Here is a 21000-nt window from a genome sequence, read left to right as displayed (position 1 = left end):
TTAAGATTCTGCTCCTGAGCATAACTATATAAGCTTGCCTGAGTGTAAGATCAACTGATCCAACAGAGACAAAAGTCGGTCAAGATCCGGGAGTCCGGTGTGCAAGAGCTCCCGTTCAATGGATCAAAGATACTCAGACGTGCGCATATCACATTGGATGTTAATCTTGGTCACCGCATAAATATATCTTAATCTCATGAATGTCTTCTAAAAACTGTCAATATTCTCTTCTTTTTTGTGCTTCTTTTTGCCTTCTTAACTCGTTGGTCATGTCTTGTCAAGTGTCAATAAGTTATCCTAGGACTATATTCCACTTATGTCAACCATATTCTCATGTTTGTTTCAATATTTTTATAGTAATATCAAAATTCTAAAAGATGTAAGAATGACACCAACATGTAGTAAATAGTCCAGATAAAGGGCCGTAAGTAAAAAGGCAAATATGAGACAAAAGAGTAATAACATTTTTGTCGCCAACTTCTAATGGAAGGCAAAGTTTAGGGAGAAGGGACAACTTTGAACATTTTCCCAATGTACCAATTAATAAATCAAGAAGAGGCTACATTTTCCAAATAATGGGAACCAGGTTTTGCAACATATATATCTTTACTAACACAGTTGAGTTCCATCATATCTCAGTAATCCAGCTCCCAAGAATTGGATATATTCAATAAAGATGTGATATTTAACTCTCTAGCAAAGAAAAACCCTGATAAATGTATATTAATATGATTGGGGAATAGATTATCAAGGTTTCCCAGATCAGAACTTGTGAAAAAACTTAATCATGTGGTCATGGAACATTCATAACTTGAATGGACTGCAGTATATCAGAGACAGCAATGATAAGGTCACCTGATCTAACCATGCCCCGAGCTTTTAACAAGGAGAATGTTTTGTTGAGGTTGTTTTCCATATCATTGGAGAAACTCAAGCGGAAAGGTGTCAGACCCCATTGCAGGTTCAGGCGTCTACGTACAGATGTTGTGGTTGTAAATGCAAAAATTGGGCAGTCAGGACGACATCGTGACAAGAGAGAAGCCATGTGTCCGTTCTTGGTGTAAACAAAAAGAGCATCAACTTCCAAATTGTTAGCTGCAGAATCACAAACAGATATTAGTACTCAACCATACAGAAAAAAGATTAGAAAATGTATTAACAGGTAACATTAGGATATGCTTTCTTCAAGGAATGGCTCGTTGAACCAATACTTGGATTTACAGTGTAACAAATTGTTACTGCCTTTGCACAGTAGTACTTGAATAATTCCGGCTGAAACTATTTTAGCTCCCAGTCTCAGAGAAGAACCTACATTCTAAAATGACAACTGCTTCTTTCTGCCCTGAGGGCGTTATAAAACCAAAGTGCCCATCCAATAAACATATCCATCCATTGAAGGCAAACTTTTGGTCTTTGCAAAATTTAACAGACACTGCAAAAATGCTAATTGGGTTTAAGCCCGTTCCCTCTAGAGTAATTATTTCAAATTTCATGAATCAAATATAGTCTTTACGTCAACATTAGCAACAAACCACCGTTGCTTCTTCAAGCTAGAAAAATAATGAGGAAATAAAATTCTATATAAAGTGGCCCTACTTCAAAGCCCCAGAAAACCCCCCTTACTCTCTCTCTATAGAAAAGAGCCCTTTCAAAGTGGGCTGGTCTGCTCATTATTTATTTATTTTTGTCATTTTTTTCAATATTGCAATACAAAGTCAGAATCAATTTTTGTAAAGAAAAATCTATTCAAAAATAAATTTATCCAATAGAAAAGAATCTTACCCATCTGGGCAGCAGAGTTGCAAATCTCCTCTGAGATACTGCCAGTAAAAGAAGACGCTATGGATGGTAGTTCAATAACTTCATGGTGTTTTTGTTCTCTCCAGCTTCTTTCAATTCTTAAACTAGCACTTTTTAGAACACTCAATGCCTTCTCAGGATACTGGCCCATGGCTGACTCACCAGAGAGCATCAAAGCATCCCCCCTTTGCCTAACTGCTTCGGAAATATCAGCCACTTCGGCTCTAGTTGGAATAGGGTATTCAATCATAGATTCAAGCAGCTGGGAGGCTACTATAACAGGCTTATTAAGCTGCCTGCATAGCTGAACAATCCTTTGCTGTTCTGATGGGACCTGTTCAAGCGGAATTTGAGCACCAAGATCTCCTCTTGCCACCATAGCTCCATCTGATGCCTGAATTATCTCTTCCAAGTTCTTCAATGAGTCAATGCTCTCTATCTTTGCAATTACGGCAATATCACTGCACAGTACATTAGATCATATTAATGAATCATCCCACCCCTACAAAGATGCTTCATTTGGAAGGAAAGAGGCATCATGGCAGAAGCAGCTTTTGGTGCTTAGAAGCGACTGTATTCTTACGAATTAGGAGAGTGGGCTTTAATGTAACTCTTAAGATGCTTAATGACTTCAGCAGATTTGACAAATGATACAGCAATGAAATCAACGCCCTCAGCAATCCCAAAGTCGATGTCTAACCAATCCTGTAGCAACAAAATAATTGAGATAGACTAAAATTCCAATTTTTTAAAGTCAAGCATAAAGAGAAATGCGAGAGATCCTTTATGCACAGGACCTGCATAAATTTGAGTAGAGGAGAAAGTACCAAATAAAGTGAATGAAGATGAGCTAAGAAGTACATCAACATCATATTAACCACCAGGTAAGAGTTCAAGGTCGTTCTACTTCAAGCAAAATCAAAAACTCATTTTACTCTTTATGCAACAGAATACAAATGAGTGCATAAATGAGCCGTTAATTGTTGGAATACTAACACATCTTTTAGTGTAAAAGGAAGTTCATATGTATATAATTGGAAAATGAAATCCGTATGATAAGATTTGAAAGTGCAACTGCTTAGTTAGTGAAAGACCAATGTAAAATAGTGTAACTTAGGTTTAGCAGCTATTTGATTAGACATTTCATTCAATAATCACTAAGATAAGAAATCATCAAAAATATGACTGTATATCTATAATAGGATTGCGAGGGGTGAGAGACAGGGGTAGATATCACTCAGTATGTGTGTTAAAAATTCACTAAATAAATACAAATAATTGATTTCGAACCCAGTATATCAAATGAGTTGTGGTAGAATTCCAAACTCTAAATATTTTACCAAATGTTTAAAATCGTAGTTAAAGAATGTTTGAGTCCCAAAATAATGATAGTGAAGTACACAAAGGAGACAGAAATAGTATTAAACTGTAATATAGAAAAGGGTTTCTCCATTGGGATTTCTTTTTACATTTTTCGAATACCCAAAAAGGAAAATACCAGCTTTTAAGAGAGTAGAGAGCCAAGGGTCTATCGGAAACAGCCTCTCTGCTCTTCCAGGGGTAGGGATAAGGCTGCGTACATTTTACCCTCCTCAGCCCCACTTGTGGGAAACTACTGGGTTTGTTGTTGTTGTTTTAAGAGAGTAGAGAGTATTACAAGTCAATATCAGAAATCTGAAGCATTAACTATGAGACATGAAGGAATTAGATTTCATAAACTTTATCTGTTAATGAGAGCTTAACTTCCTAGATTATATTTATCATAGGCCAACAAAATTTGTGGAGATAGAAAGCTGCAGATTGCAATTATAGGAAAACATACATACTACAAGAATTCATACTTAAGCCAAAGATGTATGTCTCAATTGCAGTTAAGTAAGCTGAGCATATAAAAAAGGATCTGCACAAGGAACATAGATGCAAACCTTTGAAGAAATAGTTGGAAGCATTGCATTCCGTTCGCTTACTAATTTACCATCCCGCCAAAATGTCAAATTGGCCCGAGGCAATAAAAGTCCAGGATCTGTACATAGACACTTGACATCTGGACCAATTTTCTGAATCACTTCAAACCTCACCATTCCACCATCTATTAGTAGCTCATCACCCACTTTCACATCTGTAGCAATGCAATTAAGCCAAAAACAAAAAAGTGAAACTTCAAAAGATTGATCTACCAATAAGCACTGGAAATGAAAACATAAGTTCTGCCTTATGTAAATTTTTTCCCCCATTTGGTGTAAAAAAAGTTTCTTGTGTAAAAAACTTTAGCAATTGGAGACAAGAAACCTCCAGAAAATGATTTTATGAAGCAAAATATTTTTTGTGAAAACATTTTGTGTCATACCACATATATAACAGTTTGAGTAATAATTATGTCAATACTTACTTCATACCACTTGTGCTTAACATCATGTATATATTTCTTATTAAGTATACTAATCGCAGCAATTAAAGCATCACCCTCATGTTCCAACCTACCACTTTCTACTATTATCACATGCCACCGACCTTTGCGTCTAAACCAAACACCAAAAGATAATTTGAAAAGTAGTTTCCCTTATGGAAAATTGGACATATTATATTATACCAAACAGACTACAGTTCTTCGGGAAAAAATAGTTTTACTATCTCTTTCAGTTTATACAGCAAACCTTCAGCAAATCCATCATAGTTAACATTAATGGTGTGTCCCGGGATTGGTGAATCGAATGCTCGAACAGTGAAAGTCCAAATTTCCCCATCCTGCACAGGTAGAGTCATTATCTACTGCCTGTTGCACATAAAGACGGCTCAAAAGCATAAAGATAAGTAATCCATTGTTCTCAATAGCTTCAACAGTTTTCACAAATTATACTTGGTATCAACATAGTTTCTTTTCTTTTTTTTTCCTAAGATGAAAAGTTCATGAAAATATGACTGCCATTACCACTGAAACAATAAAACTAAAAAGAACTGCAATCAGAAGACTCTGAGATTCTACCCCCCAACATGGGAAAACAACATACTAAAGGGTTTGGTTTGTCCAAAACTGCAGCAAGGAACCAACAGGCTATGCCACCCACTTCTGACATTTGTTCATCCCCCTAATTCTTGCTTCCTAATCCACCGGAATTTTGTCCACGCCGTAACAATAAGAGCAAATCTCAACTCATTTTTGCTGATACTACAAAAAGAGGAACGCCTAATTGAGCTACTAATACAATTGGAAAGCTTGCACTTCCCGAGAACAATTCCAGTCATTCTTGTGCTACAATTTGGGAGAAAAAAAGAAATCAAAGAAAAGATCTCGAAATCCCACTATACCATAATAGAACCAACACCTCTTATGATGTACCTGAATATAATGTGATAAACCAGAATCTAGCTCTAACTTTACTGACTAAGAGTGAGTTTGGGTAAGCAGTTTTTGACTTATCTAAACATTTGGTAAACACTAAAAGTGCTTGTAACCAAGTCTTATAAGCCAAAGTGTTTACTATTTTATTCTTAATAACTTTTGTAATTTTTGAAATATCCTTCCCAAAACAAATGAAATACCCTTCCCAAAACAAAATTCTGAACTTTCTCTCCTTTCTATTTCAGTTGTTCTTCCTTCTCCTTGTAAATATAATTTTCAATTTGTATTTTTTGTAAATTTGTTTAAGGGCATTAGTTATTTTTTTTTGAATTGGTAACTATTGTATATATTATAAAAATCAGTACATAGGTTGCACTGAAAACCAAATTTACATAGAGAGAATTTATAGATATTCTAATTTGAGACCTAGCAGGATCCTAGTATGTCTATGATTGTCAATGTATCTTCTGTGTACATCTGTTTGCACCAAAAACAAAATAGAAGAATACAATTGAGTTTGATCTTCTGCAGTGAATTGCTTCTGTCTTCAAAACATCTAGTATTCCTTTCCCTCCAGACTGTCCACCAAATACATGCCGGAACAGTCCTCCATCTATCTCTGCTAGTTGCTTCAGCTCCAGCTTCTTCCCAGCTATAAATGACATCTTTAATCCTGTATGGCATTGACCATGAAATACCCCTAAGACTAATAAAGATTTTCCATAGTTGGTCTGTAATCTTGCAGTGTAGAAACAAATGGTTGACAGTTTCTGCATTTTCCCCACACAGAAAACATCTTGAACACAGAGAAATTCCCCTTTTTATGAGATTATCCTGGGTTAAAACCGCCTCCTTTGCTAGTAGCCAAGTGAAGCAAGCTACCTTGTATGGAATCTTTGTTTTCCATATATACCTGTTGATTATCATGATTCAAAATCTTATATGCATCCTTCACTCGGTAAATCCCTTTGTTGTGCCTCTTCCACCATATTGAATCCAAACCTTCCTGTAGTCCTGTAAATGCTTCCAGCTCTTTGTAGAGGTCAGTTAATCTTGTTATCTCCCAGTCATTCAGCTGTCTTCTTAGAGCTATTTCCCATCCTTGACAACTCCTCATATCAGCGACTGTCTTATGCTGGTTTTGTGCTAAACCGAACATATCTGGGTATCTCTCCTTTAAGCTTCCCATTCCTAGCCAGTTATCATTCCAAAATGATGTGTTCCTTCCGTTGTTCACTCTTATGGAGGAGCGATTCTTTATTATTGGCCAAAGTTCTCTGATGGATTTCCACACACTTACTCCATATGATGTACTGACTTTTTTTGACACCCAGTTGTTTTCTTCACCATACTTTGCTTTGATCACTTTGGCCCATAAAGATTGGGGTTCTTTAGAGTACTTCCATAACCATTTAATTCTAAGAGCCTTGCTTTGGTTCTTCAAATTCCTTATCCCTAATCCACCTTGTTTTTTATCCATTGTTAGTGTCTTCCAATTGACTAAATGGAAGACCTTTTTCTCCTTATTGCCTTGCCAGAGGAATGTTCTTCGGAGTTTGTCCAATCTCTGTAAAATGCCTGCTGGAATTGGGAACAAAGACATCATGTAAGTAGGTAGAGAGTCTAATACTGAGTTGATTAGAACTAGCCTACCCCCCAATGATAGGTACTGCGATTTCCATCTTGACAACTTCTTCTCACACTTTTCTATGACTGAATTCCAGATTTCTTTTGATTTGGATCTTGCACCAAGAGGCATCCCAAGGTAAACAGTTGGTAGGGACCCAACTTCTCCTCCCAATATCTGAGTCAGTTGCCCCATGTTGTTAACTTCATTAATGGGAAAAATATTGCTCTTTCTCCAGTTAATGTGTAATCCTGATACTCCTTCAAATAAAACCAAAATGATCCTTAAGAATCTAAGTTGGTCTTTTTCAGCATCACAGAAGACTAGAGTATCATCAGCATATTGGAGATGTGTGATCTCTAGATTGTTAGCCCCACTCCTGTTTACCTCAAAGCCTTTAACCCATCCACTGACTTTAGCCGTTTTGATCATGTTGTTCAATCCTTCCATGGCTATGATGAATAGAAAGTGGAGATAAAGGATCACCTTGTCTGAGACCTCTGTGTGAGTGAAAATAACCTTTAGGACTTCCATTTATAAGAATGGAGAATTTCACAGTAGATATGCAAAATTTCATCCATCTAATCCATTTTTGCCCAAAACCCATTTGTTCTAACATTCTTAGTAGGAAGCTCCAGTTCACATGATCATAGGCCTTCTCGATATCCAATTTGCATAAGATTCCAGGTTCTTTCTTTTTTATTCTTGAATCCACAGCTTCATTGGCAATCATCACTGCATCAATTATTTGTCTTCCTTTGATGAACGCCATTTGTTGAGCATCAACAAGTTTCCCAACCACCCTCTTAAGTCTTTCAGTTAAGACTTTTGAGAGCAGTTTGTAGAAGCTCCCTATCAGACTGATCGGTCTGAAATCTCTCAATTCTTTCGCACCTGTCTTCTTTGGAATCAATGCTATATATGTTGCATTGAAGCTTTTCTCAAACATCTCCTGTGAATGGAAGTTGTTAAAAGCCGCCATGATATCTTCCTTCAAAATGTCCCAACATTTTCTGAAAAAACCCATTGTGTATCCATCTGGACCTGGAGCCTTGTCACTTGCACACATCTTCAGACTGCTCAGCACTTCTTGTTCCTCAAAGTTACGCTGTAAAGACTCCCTTTCCGATTCAGAAATGCTTGGACTATTTTCGAAATTGACTGTTGGTCTCCACTGTTCAGGTTCTGTGTATAGCTCCTTGTAGAATTCAATAATCTCGTTCTTTATTCTTTCTGGATCCTCGATTACTTCATGTCGAATCATTATTTGGGCAATGTTGTTGTTTCTCTTGCGTGCATTTGCAGTCCGATGGAAAAATTTTGTATTCCTATCCCCTTCTTTGAGCCACAAAGCTCTTGATTTTTGTCTCCATGCAAATTCTTCATTCTTGAGTTGCACCTCAATCTCCATTAGAGTGGTTGCTTTCCTGACTGATTCCTCCTCTGTCAACGCTCTTAGTTGTTGCATTGTCTCAAAATCTGCTAGTTGACTTAGCAATTTTGATTTCTGCAGTCCCAAATTGCCTTCGTAACTTCTGCTCCATCCTTTTAGCTTGCCCTTGAGAGCTTTTAACTTGCAAGCTAAAATGTAATCAGGTCTTCCTGAGAATTCAAAAGATCCCCACCACTCTCTAATTCTGTCCTCAAAACCTTCCACATTCAGCCACCAATTTTCAAACTTAAAGTATGATTTAGCTTGTTCCCACGCACCACAGTCTAGAGCCACAGGTGAATGGTCCGAAATCAGCCTTTGTTGGATAGTTTGCTTGATGTTTCTGAGCCTTACATCTCATTCTTCTGAAATGAGAAATCTATCAATTCTTGAAGCCGCCGTATGATTGTCCCCTTTGAACCAAGTATAGTTTCCTCCTTCAAGTCGAAGATCTATCAGCTCCATATCTTCTATAAAATCCGAAAACTCCACCATCGCTCTGGACCTCCTTGAGCATTCCCGTTTTTCAGAAGGGTACCTTGTAACGTTAAAATCGCCACAAACCGCCCAAGGACCTTCCATCAATCCCCTCACTGCACCAATTTCACTCCATACTTTTTTCCTTTCTATTCTACAATTTGGAGCATACACTCATGTTATGTGACATTGAAAATTCTGTAGAAGAGCGTCAAACTTGCACGTCAAAGTGTATGCACCAGTCTGTAACACCTCCCCTTTCCATACTCTGCAATCCCATAACAACAAAATCCCCCCTCTCGTGCCGCTAGCTTCTAAACTTGCATACCTAACCCATCTACCACCCCATATTTGCCTGACTATTTCCTCGATATCCCCCTCGACTTTTGTTTCTTGCATGCAAATAATGTCTGCCCTCCAATTCTGCACTTGACTTTTTATTATCTCCCTTTTCTTCTTATCATTTAGACCCCTTACATTCCAGGAAATTACTTTGATCCTCATATAGAAATAATTGATAGATCTCTTCCCCTACTCCTTTTCCCGTCACTCTTGAATTTGACATCGAAAGAAGTCAAACCTTTTAATTCCAGTGATCCTTTGAATCTTTGTTTCTTCACCTCCAACTCTGTCTCCACCCTTCTAACCTGTCTGCAGCTGTCAATTTGCATTAACAATTCCAGTGCTTCTTCTTCATGTCCTTGGAAATCTACTCCAAACATTTTCCCCAATTTGATCATATTTTGATGGACCCATATTGTTGCATCCATGTCTTTATCCAATAATGGATTGTGTTGCTGAACTGCTAAAGGATTCACCTCCTCAATTTCCCACTCTTGAATAGGGCTAAATTGCTTTAGATGTTCCAAAGTACTTCCCACGTGATCATTCCCCATCTTTGAGTTTATGCTTTGCTCCCCTTCCTTCTGTTCCAATCTTGCTAAATCTACTCCACCTTCTGGCTGACTGCAACTGGTAATTGTTTCCTTTTGCATACTTTCACGATTCACATTAAGGGTTTGATCCCTGGAGGTGACTCTTTTGCCCCCGATTGAGAAGGTCCTCCCATTTCCTCGATATAAGGCTTCAGCCCAGTATCATCAGAGATCTCACACGAGAGGTCATTAAAAATGACTTGTGCAGCCATATCGGGGCCATAGGATTTCAGCTTGACTTTTGACACTTTACTGCTTTGATTCATCGAAGTTGAACCTTGTGTAAATTGTCCACTTGCTTTTCCTTTACCAGTGTTTAGCTCATACCGTGTCTTTCTTTCAGCCCAGATTGGGATGAAGAATTTGGTACCGTTTTTTTCAATCCCCACCTCATTGGGAGTCTTTCTGCCATCACCAACAATTTTGATTATCGCCCACTTAAGATGGTTTTTGAGATCAGTTTCTTCTTCTGTAGCTCAACCCCCACAGAGATCTCCTATTTCTTTGAAGATCTTTTGTGACCATAGATGTAAAGGAATCCCCATGGCTCTAATCCAGTATGTTTCCTCAATTTGTGAGTTTGGAATGCAACCGGCTGTATGATTTCACCAATCCAGATGAAGCTTGAATTTTTTCCATCTCCATTCTCCTTGCACAATCTGCTCTGCCATGAATCTGTTTGGAAATTCAAAAAGAAACATGTTTCCTGTCATTTCATATATGTTTACTCCGTATGCTTTGTTCCATGAAGCACTAGCCCATCGCCTTATATATGCTAAAGTGGGTCTCTCATTGATTTCTTTCCCTAAAGACCCGATAATGCATTTTTTTAGTAGGCCTGTGTCCTCTCCTCCAGTAGGTTCCAAAATAGTGATATCGCCATTGTTCGTGCTGACCCTTGCCTCTCGAAGAGTATTGGATTGCCATTTACTCTCCTTAACTGCTTGGGCATAAGGGAAATTTTCCACAGTATTTCTGGGTGGTACTATGGGATTCAACTTGGTGGATATAAATCTCTCTATCTTAGCTGCTATGTCTTTCCAGCCAGAATTCAAAGTTAACTCTGGGATTATAATCACTGACCTCCCTTCTCTCTTCAGTGACAGAATACTCATATATCTTCCATGGGCGTTAAATTTCCTAGTACAGAAATGTTCTGTCATTTGCTCCTTGTACTTCCATCTCTTCACTCGATTGTTTTGATCTGTCGACGCTTCTTTAAGTGCAAAGCATATCCATTCCATTGCCTTTCTACCCATGGATGATCTTCTCATCATGTTGCGGCTTCTCTCCACCCATTCAAACCAAGTATCTTTGTTGGAGTTCCATCTGGTGATGTCAAAAGATTTGAATCCTGCGTTGAAGTATATCCTGTTGTCTCCCATATTGTACTAATCAGCTGCTCAGGTTATGGAATTTTAGGGGTTGTTTGGAAGTTATCACCGTGAGCTATAAAGCTTGAAAAAAAGAACAGAAAAACCAGAATTCTGGACAGAGAGAGATTCCCCGCCACCGGAAAAAATAAAAGTTGTCGGAATTCAGAAAAAGTTGTATGGATGTGCTCGGAATTTCCCAGCGAGCAAGCTGTCCAAAACAAAAATTTTGAAAAGTGGCCGGGATTGAGCTCACGCGCCGGCGCGTGGTGTTTGGCTCGCCGGAAAGTGCCGCGCGTGGCGGCGCGTGAGAGACTGTTTGTCGGAACTGTTTTCAGAGGGTTGGTCGGAATTGAATAAGCATGCTCATGGTGTTTATGGATCCTCAAGATTCCTTGTTCTCAGACTCCTCGGGGAGTGTGCCTGAGAGCTCAAGAAAATAGAGAGAGAAAATATCAGTAGTTTTCTCTAATAAGAAACTTGACCATTTTAGGGCATTAGTTATTTTAATAACTATTTTTTATGATGGCAGGCCAGCTTGCGAACACGTTGACTATTCTACCAAGTATGCTACCTCCCACCAGCACAGGTATCGAGAGGTGCTATCGAGTACCTATAATCACCAAGGCTTAGGCCGATGGAATGAAATCACCATTTTTTGTCTCCGCTGTGATTTGACGAAAGACCTCATGTGATTGAGTTAAAGCATTGGGCATAGAGCGGGCGAGCCCGAGGAGAGGAGTAAATCCAGCAACATTGAGCCCCAAAATAGAGTTACTATTCAAATCCTACTCAACACGGTGCCTTAAGGAGAATCCGAAGCTGGTTGCTAGCAAAAGTAGCGCGACAAAGAGAAATGCGGAGCATGGTTCTTCAGTTATTTTTACTTAGCTAAGCCAAATGGGCTCTAAGAAAATAATTATACTATTAGTTTTACATTCAGGCTCCTTAACTTGTAACCAATGAAAGAGGTAAAAGTATTTAACCCATAAACAAAGTAAACATTAACGCTATTGATGAAGCAGCAGCAGATGTATACATCTAACAACGGTGAATTCAAAGTGAACATTACCTCAGCTTTAGCCGATGAAGCGCCACCGAGATCTCCCATATGAATCTCGCTACCTTCAGTATCCATCATGATGGCGACCGCGAAGCCTTTCTCTTCATTCAACCTCCTAACTCTCTCGATCACCATACGATGCCACTCCCGAGTTCCATGACACATATTGATCCGCGCAACGTTCATTCCTCCCACAGCCAACGCCTCCAACTGCTCAATCGCGCACGTCGCTGGACCGATCGTACATATCAGCTTCGTCCTTCGCGTACTCCTGAAACCGTTCTGCTTCAACTCAGCCTCAGTCACCGCATCCACCTCAAAATCCGCGACCGCATTGTAAGTATCATGCACCTGCGTCGCACTTGATCGTACCACTCCCGAAGCGTTCTCTGAAGCTGAAGCTGCTATGATTTTTGTACGTAGAAATGTTTTAACCGGTAACCGTGAACGGACGGTGGAGAGAGGAAATGCAGGTCGTTTTGAGGTTGCGAAGGTCGTAGGCGAGCAGGACGAGGAAGAAACCAAAAAGTTCAAAACGTGCGACATTTTTCTACCGGAAAATTTTCAGAAAATTATAGCGAGTAGGAATAGCTTTGATTCGCCGGCGGCCGGCGGTTATTAACGGCGGTGTATTTGATAGAATTCGTGCCAAAGGGAAAGAGCGAAAATGAGAGAAACAGAGTGTACGAATAATTTGAAGAGGACGATGGCGGAGATAGCGATGCAGCTGCTAAGAAATGAAACTTGAATAGTCCCTTAAGTTTGAGGGTTACTCTATCTTTGTCCTTTTTCTATCACACTGGACAAAAACTGTCATTAAGTTTACTAAAATCAAGCACTTTTGGTCCATTTACTACGGCACCAATCAGAACACTTAGGGGTCGTTTGTAGGATGTAATTAGGAATAATAAGATATGTATTACTTAGTTTTGGTATTATTATTAATTTATTATTTGGTAATATTTTTTAACATATGTATAACCAATATATGTATTAATTAATACACCTTTATATATCAAACTAAGCCGACAAGAAATAATCTCACCGTAACTAATTTCATCATTATTAATATACTTTATTCGGTACTATTTTTATACACCATGCCAAACAACCCCTTAAAGATTAGATCTAATACATTGATAGAGCTTCATTATTTACCAATAATTATTATATTGGCTAGTTAAATATATTTAAAAGAAATATATTTAGATATAAAATAATCGTCCAGTCTCATCTCCTTCTCCTTTCTTTCCTTTGAATATATTTTTATCTCTAAAATTCCCATTCCTTCGTCAAAAAGGCAGTTCTCGGATCAAAAATCAATTATTCAACTTTATTTCCTCACCGATCAAATTACTGATCTTCGACTCTAATTCTGATAATCAGGATCTGGATTTTTAATCCATTTTTTGGATCAGATCTATAAATTATGGGAGGTTTCATATCGAGATTCTGGTTCATGATGTTTCCAGCAAAAGAGTATAAGATCGTTGTAGTTGGATTGGATAACGCTGGTAAAACGACGACGCTTTACAAGTTGCATTTAGGAGAGGTGGTTACTACAAATCCTACTGTTGGTAGTAATGTTGAGGAGCTTGTTTATAAGAACATACGATTTGAGGTACAAATTCTACATCTGAAACACTTAATTTACTTGATTTTTTCTTGGTTGTAGTTGGATTGTTTGAACCATTTTGTATCAAGCTTAGGCGTGAAAGTTTAGTATGAAATTGTTCTAATCCCTCTATCCTAATTTATATGACATATTTTCCTTTTTAGTCTGTCCAGAATAGACCCTTGTGGTCCGGGCCTTCCCCGACTGCCGGAGCTTAGTGCACCAGGCTGCCCTTTAGTCTGTCCATAAAAGAGATACCTTTCTATATGTTCTTCTTATTTCACCCTTAACTGAGATAGATTTATACCGTGAATTGGATTATTTAATATTTTTGAATTAAGATTAGGCGTGAAGTTATAGTTTGAAATTGTTCTAATCTCTCTCTGTGTGTGTATGTCTTAAAAAATTTGAAATAATTTACTTTAAACTTCTCATTTTAGTCTAGATAATTTATGGCCATACTAATGTTTATGACGTGTTTTAGATGGAAAGTTTCAAAATTCTATCTTTTTTCTTAAACAACGTGCGCAATCAAAACTATCACATAAAATGGGAAGGGAGAGTATTTGTGGAGAATCATTATTTTTGTTTAAGGGTGGTGTCCCGGTTAGCTTGCACGAGCCTTGATTATTTCATTGGATAATTGTTTTGATGTGCTGGTGTGATCTCGTGGTTCAATATAGTTGGATTGAAGCCCATGGAAAACTAGGGTTCTAATCCTAACATATGTTAAAAAGATAAGGAATCATTTTTATGACAGTGGTGTCCAGCCTGGGCGCAATTTGATCTGGTACCTAATGATTGGTTTGATGTTTTCCATCTGTCTAACATTGGTTGATGTTGTTCTTATATTTGAAATTATACTTTGAGTGAGGATATGATTCTGTACAAGTCGGTATACAGAGAATAACAATTGAAGTTTGTATTTTTGAGGAGGCTATTGTGGGACGGGTGAGCTCCACTGAGATTTTTTTCTTTAAAAATGGAGTGGGGGCGATTTTTTTGGGTTTGGGGGGGGGGGGGTTATGAGAGGGGAAGTCAAGAGGCACCTATTCTTCCTTTTATCCCCCCTATAAATTGAGATATTACTTAACCTCATTAAATGGTGGAGGAGAGGAAAGATGTAGGTAATATAGAGGTTAACCAACTCAAAATTTAGTACGTGTAGATTAGAAATTTGAGGCAGGTTCCGGCTGAAATCGTGAGGAAAAGTATTACATGTCAAAGTCTAACTGATTGATGAAATGATGGAGAAAGTTGTGGGTTAAAATTTAGTAGAATCTAGGTGGAGGAGGGAGAAGAAGCAGGAATAGAAGAAGGGTGAGGACGGAAGTAGATTATATGGTCAAACTCAAAAGGGTTAATCTTAACTGAAGAGGATTCATTGATGCGATGGGGGATAAAGCCACATATGATATGTATAAGAAAATAGGGAACACCACAAGAAATACATGATTACGAAGAGTCTGATAATCTATGCTGACTGGAAAATTGTGAGTGCTCCAAAAAATTGAAAAGTTCCATCTTTATGTACATGAGTGTTTTCAATTCCTTTAAAGTGTTTGATATGCCGGAAGTAGCTTTCCATGGAAAATGTTGTCCGTAGAAAAATGTTTTTTCTAGTCTTGGATGGTGAGTAGGAAATATTTTTTTGGCAAATATATGTATATAATTGGTACATATATCATCAGCACCAAGGCACGTTAATAATAATATTAGTAAATCAGAGAGGCTCCCTTTCAAGGTCTCAAGTTCGAAACCCACTGGGTGCAAACAATTTCCGAGGGCCATCAGACTTGCGGGAAACTCCTTGCCGAGGGCTTGTGCACCCCCGAGATTAGTCGGGGCTCGAAGAGACTCGGACACCCGGTGAAAATAAAAATAAAAATAAAAAATATTTGTAAATCAGAGAGTGTTTTGATGAATTTTTGAGTATTAAAGATTAATAATGGTAGATACGTGCTACTTGGAGCAAGTAATAAGTAGTTTAAAGTTAAGATATTCGTAAGCAGAATGAAATTCTGCATAATTGAGGGTAGTTATTTCCCTCTCGTGATGGTCCAAATACCAAAAATGACTTCCTCATGTGGAAAACATTATTCTAAAAAATGATTTTGGTCATACCAAACACACCATAAATACTCCTCTATTTCTCTTCATCCCGTAAATTCTCATGCTCTCCTTCTAAGTTCTACCTCCTCCTTCTCAACTTCCATTCTAGCGGCCATCTGTGTGATGACTTGTGGCATCACCCATTCAGTTCCAAACATGTTCCACACTATATATTATACCTTTACGTAATCGTGTAATGGAGCAACAGTTAAAATCGAAAAGGGACCCGCGTCAATCTGCATAGAGTATAATATTGTCACCATCCTTTGACATCAGTTATTTCGGTGATTGGATGAGTCTAAGGAACTGTCTGTATTAAAAATCTTAGATTGGGTAATTCAATCTTCTGTGACTTGTGGTCCTCCTGCTCCCCTGTCTTGCTATGTAATCATTTTGCTGTCCGACACAGTATATGAAATAAACAGATGGAGTAGGCTTCTAATGTGCAATTTCATATTCATGATGAAAACGCGTGGAATCATCTTAGTTATTCTTTTTCCTCACAATGATGTTCTCCTTAAACCAATTGACACCTCGACAGTGTGGTTTTACGTGATAAGATTCTCAATTGCAGTTTGGATTATTAATGTGGTACCAATTATAGCTCCCATTTTTTCCAGCTTTGTGCACAGTGCTTTATTTCCTTTCCCCAACTCTTTGTGGAAGTTCATCCCATCGTACTTGTTGTCACTCTTGTATCTTTTAGTCAAAAGGGTTAGATTTGTTGATCCATAACCTCTAATTGTGGAATCACTCTTTTGCTTAAACAATTAAAGGAACTTATTGTCAAAGAAGGGCACGTAATAAAAAAAAAGTTCTCTTTCTAAGAGTAGGTAAGGGTAGCTTTTGGGCATGGAGTACTGGAATTTGTAACTCTCTATGAAATAATTATGTTGACTTTTAATAATTGTGAAAATAAAACCCCAACAGCCCAAAACCTACTAACTTATTTTCTGACCAAATTACTTCTTTTGCCTAATTGAATATCTTATGTTGACTTGACAACTATAATCAAAGGAGGAGTTGCGAAGATGTTCTAGGTACATGTGTATCTCTCAACCTTATCAGCTATTAACTTGAGCATCTCTGGCAACCTTTGAAGGTCACAAAATAGGTATCATATTGGACCAGTACCATTGTACTTCAACATGATATACCGTGTTGCAGCCCCATCATTGAATAAAACTGTTTTTTTTTGCTCAGAACTAGTAATGCTAGAGCCAAGAAAATACTTCTGTTGAACCTCTGAATAACCAGAATAACAGAGGATATTTGTTTGCTTGAAGCGAGAAATCTCTGATTGATTTTAGGATGCATGACACGCTTTTGCTTCTACCTGACGCTTGAGATAGGTTTATATCTAGTGCACATGGGTTTGTTGCATTGAGTAATTTGTTGCATTGAGTAATTTGAAGTCTTGCTCTAGTCAGCTCCAATTGTGCGCTATACTCCGACCAGACAATAAGGAGTATTTTCCTTTGTTGTGCACTTGGCTAGGAATTCTTATGATCGATTGTATCTTGGCTATCAGTGGACAATGATGAGAAATAATTGTTCTGAGGGTGAGTTTTAAAAAAAAAAACACTTTCATCCTCTTGAAGGCAGGGAATTCTTTTATGAACAAATTGAAGTATCTAGCTGACGTTGTGAAAACACACTCATTTGAAGAGAAAAATTTTCAAGAAAAACTAGGGGAGGAGGGAGTGTGGGACATAGAAGGGGACGGAAACATCCTATGGAATGAAATGTCAGGTTGCATTAAAAGAGTAGCAAAGTGTTAGGTATGTCTAAAGGTGTAGGACCTTGTCCTCAAGAATCTTGGTGGTGGAATGAGAAAATTTGTGATACCATCCGAGTTCGTCCCTTGATCGTGTTTCTTTTCCCTTTCAACTAGCACAAGAATGTTTTAAACCATCGTTGGCATTATCTGCTTATTTGTGCTCTGATATGTACTCATAATAAAAGTTACTATTATCCTCCTACTTTTTCCTTGTGTTTTCTCCATTGGCTGAGTGTATTGACGAAAGACAGCAAGTTAATTTCCATGCTGTTTTTTGCCTTCTTTTATATCTGGGGAAATGGATGAGAACAATTCTGTTTATTTTGGTGTACTGTTTATCTTACTCCTTTCTTTCTATTTTCTGCTATTTTTTCAGGTCTGGGATCTAGGTGGGCAAGAAAGACTGAGGACATCATGGGCAACTTACTATCGCGGAACTCATGCTGTTATCGTAGTTATCGATAGTACTGACAGAGCCCGGATTTCCATTATGAAGGACGAGTTGTTCAGGTTGCTCCCACACGAGGATCTGCAAAGTGCGGTTCTACTAGTCTTTGCGAACAAACAGGACCTTAAAGATGCCATGACCCCTGCAGAGATAACCGATGCGCTTTCCCTTCATAGCATCAAGAACCATGATTGGCATATTCAAGCCTGCAGTGCCTTGACTGGTGACGGTTTATACGATGGTTTAGGGTGGATTGCACAGCGAGTTCCTGGTAAATCACCAACCTAGACGTCGTTAGACGAAGGAATATGTCTTTTTTATGTTTTCACGAGATTAATATCAAACTCCATGCCCATGATGTAAGTTTTTATGTCATGTATTTGATACTGTCATATTGCATTTCCTTGAAGACCTACTGGTTTTGGTACATCTGAGCCTTTTTTTTTTTTTTTTTTTGATTTGCACCGGGTGTCCGAGTCTCTTCGAGCGGTACATCTGAGCCTTTCTTATAGCGGTGATGAATTACTTACTCCTTCAAGGATGAAGGAATACAATATTTGAAGATTCTTACTTTAAAATTCTGGCCTTTATTTGGGCAGTGAGAACTACAGCAACGTTTATATCAACTGGAAATAGAGCTGGCAAAATGAATAAGTAGGTGATTTAGCTCAGATTAACACATTGGACTATTAATCTCCACTATTATCATAGGCGGAGCCAGTATTTCAAGCTTATGGGTTCGTAATTCTAATCTTTTTAATCTATTGGGTTCTAAATTTATAATTTATACATATTCAATGGATTTTTTAAGACAAATACAGAATTCGAACCAAAGCTACTGGGTTCGGCCGAACCCAGTAGCTACACTCTAGCTCCGCCCCTGACTATTATCAACATTAAAGTAAAGAGTAAAGACCATCACTGGACTGAGCTTAAACCTCTTCACATTTTGTCAGCCATGAATATTGATGGTCAGAAATAGAAGAGAAAACAGAGTTTAGAAGATGGAATAGCATAGAGGAGAAGAGGGAGTATAGGGATTTCTGTTACAGCTCTACATTGCTGCTGCTTAGCTCATTGAGTATGTATGAATTAAATGTGTTTTCGGCAGTGACATACGCAGGATTTTACATAAGCAGTATCAGTATTATCATAATGTGAGCTTGTAAGTGAGTTTGCGTAACTTATGAGCAGTATCAATCTATTATCAGAATAAAAGGGCAGTCTAGTGCACAAAGTATTAGCGTTCATGCGGGGTCTGAGGAAGGGCCGCACTCCCAGGGGTGTGATGTAAACAACCTACGTTATGCATGTTAGATTAGTTAGTGTTTGATGGAAGTATTTGAGAAGAGGTTGTTTTGTCCCTCATTGGAAAAAGAAAGAAAGGAAGAAGTGTTTAAAAGCACTTCTTTGTCTTGTATAGTTTGAGTATTTAAAAGGATATTTTGGAGGAAAATTGAAAATTATTAATAGTCAAGATTGGGCACTTGGGCCCAATTGGGCTTTTGGGCCTATTAAGTAGTCCGGAATTAATTTTTAGTCACCTAGTAATTAATTTAAAACGTTTTTAAAATTAAATTTCAGAAAACGTTTTTAATAGTTTTCTTTTGTATTCAAAAAGGTGATTATTAGTTTAAAAAAGTGTCTATTATGAAAAGACGAGTCTGTTAATTCCAACAGACTACTAGAGATATTATAAATACCCATATCATCTCCAAAACGAAATCATCTGAAATTTTCCATATCTTTCTCTTCTACTTATTTTCTACAACTCACAAAGATTCTGTTCTTGTGGAAAATTCGAGTTAGCTGCTGAAACTCGAATTGCAAAGGCTTTATAAAATCCTGGAGGAATTTTGCTATTATCCTTGCAGCAATAAAGTGGAAAGCTTAAATTTCTTAAGAATAGTAATTACACTATCAAAGCCAGATTATTTCATCCAATTATTTTGCTAATAATGCAAGCATTAGTGGTTGCTTTCACGACTCGAACCCGTAACCTATAAATATCACATAGACAATTTTACCGTTGCTCCAAGAATCCCTTCGGTCTAATATACTTTTATAAACATAAAAATACTATGATGAATTTAAACATCATAAGTTCTAATAATATTTTTTGTATGCGTAGTTTTTTTTTTCTTTAAATGTTGTAGTTAATCAAAAGCCATCATATAAAAAGGGGAGTAATTTTCACACATCAATTTACAGTTTATAATATAGTGTTCCTTTTGATTTCGCTTCGATATTTTTTATTTTCAATAATCGCACCGATTAATATCGATGCCGACACAATAATTTTGATTTATTTGGCTTAAAGTCTTTTGTAATTCTGGCACATATTTACGACGCCGACATAATCATTTACCATATACTCCTTCCTTTGACATATTTTTATTATTAACTAGCTTTAATGTACGTGTGTTACACATGTTTATAACGTTAATAATAGAAATTTATGAATAAATTATATTTTTTTATCATATAAATAAATTCCTGAAATCCTATGCTACAACATTATTATAGAATAAAAATATGGCTAGTAGATAATTATTATCGGTTAATATTTGTTTAAAAGAAATTAAAATAGTATTTGAGGTAAAAACATAGATCAAGTGAAAATTATAAAATAAATATTAAATGATGTGTCATCATAAGTTGCTCTTTATTTTAAAAAAAAAAATTGCACTTGGACAAGAATAATTAAAGCTTATACTAATTAGAGAATGTTATTCCATTAGTTCGTTTCTATTTTAATATTTTTTTAAAAATAATTTATGGGTCTTCATTGTTATTGTTGTTCGCTTCTATAACTTCATGTTTAATTTTCATTTCATTAACTTTTACAACTCCGTATAACTCCTTTGCAATTAAAAGAACTCAAATTTGTATGCATCTCATGAATATATGAACACCAAAATCAAGTCTTCCGCCAACAACAACAACAACAACGACCCAGTATAATCCCACAAGTGGGGTCTGGGGAGGGTAATATGTA

General features: G+C 37.3%; 2 protein-coding genes across 2 annotated transcripts; one reads left to right on the top strand and one right to left on the bottom strand.

Annotated features, from left to right (window-relative positions):
• Positions 1 to 523: 523 nt before the first annotated feature.
• Positions 524 to 12756, bottom strand: LOC107761670 (pyruvate kinase isozyme A, chloroplastic-like). Its single transcript, XM_075241523.1, has 6 exons — positions 12057 to 12756; positions 4455 to 4545; positions 3726 to 3919; positions 2384 to 2505; positions 1783 to 2261; positions 524 to 1095 (listed from the first exon to the last, which is right to left on the bottom strand). The coding sequence occupies exons 1-6, from the start codon at positions 12591 to 12593 to the stop codon at positions 794 to 796; spliced, it is 1725 nt and encodes a 574-aa protein (XP_075097624.1). The 5' UTR covers positions 12594 to 12756; the 3' UTR covers positions 524 to 793.
• A 546-nt stretch (positions 12757 to 13302) lies between these two features.
• On the top strand, positions 13303 to 18429 carry LOC107804726 (uncharacterized). The gene is made up of 2 exons (XM_016628656.2): positions 13303 to 13668; positions 17931 to 18429. Exons 1-2 carry the CDS (start codon positions 13477 to 13479, stop codon positions 18288 to 18290), a joined length of 552 nt encoding a protein of 183 aa, XP_016484142.1. The 5' UTR covers positions 13303 to 13476; the 3' UTR covers positions 18291 to 18429.
• The last annotated feature ends 2571 nt before the right edge of the window (positions 18430 to 21000 follow it).

Source organism: Nicotiana tabacum, chromosome 21, assembly GCF_000715075.1.
Source record: "Nicotiana tabacum cultivar K326 chromosome 21, ASM71507v2, whole genome shotgun sequence".
NCBI classification, from domain to species: domain Eukaryota; kingdom Viridiplantae; phylum Streptophyta; class Magnoliopsida; order Solanales; family Solanaceae; genus Nicotiana; species Nicotiana tabacum.
This window is presented reverse-complemented; position numbering and strand designations above follow the sequence as displayed.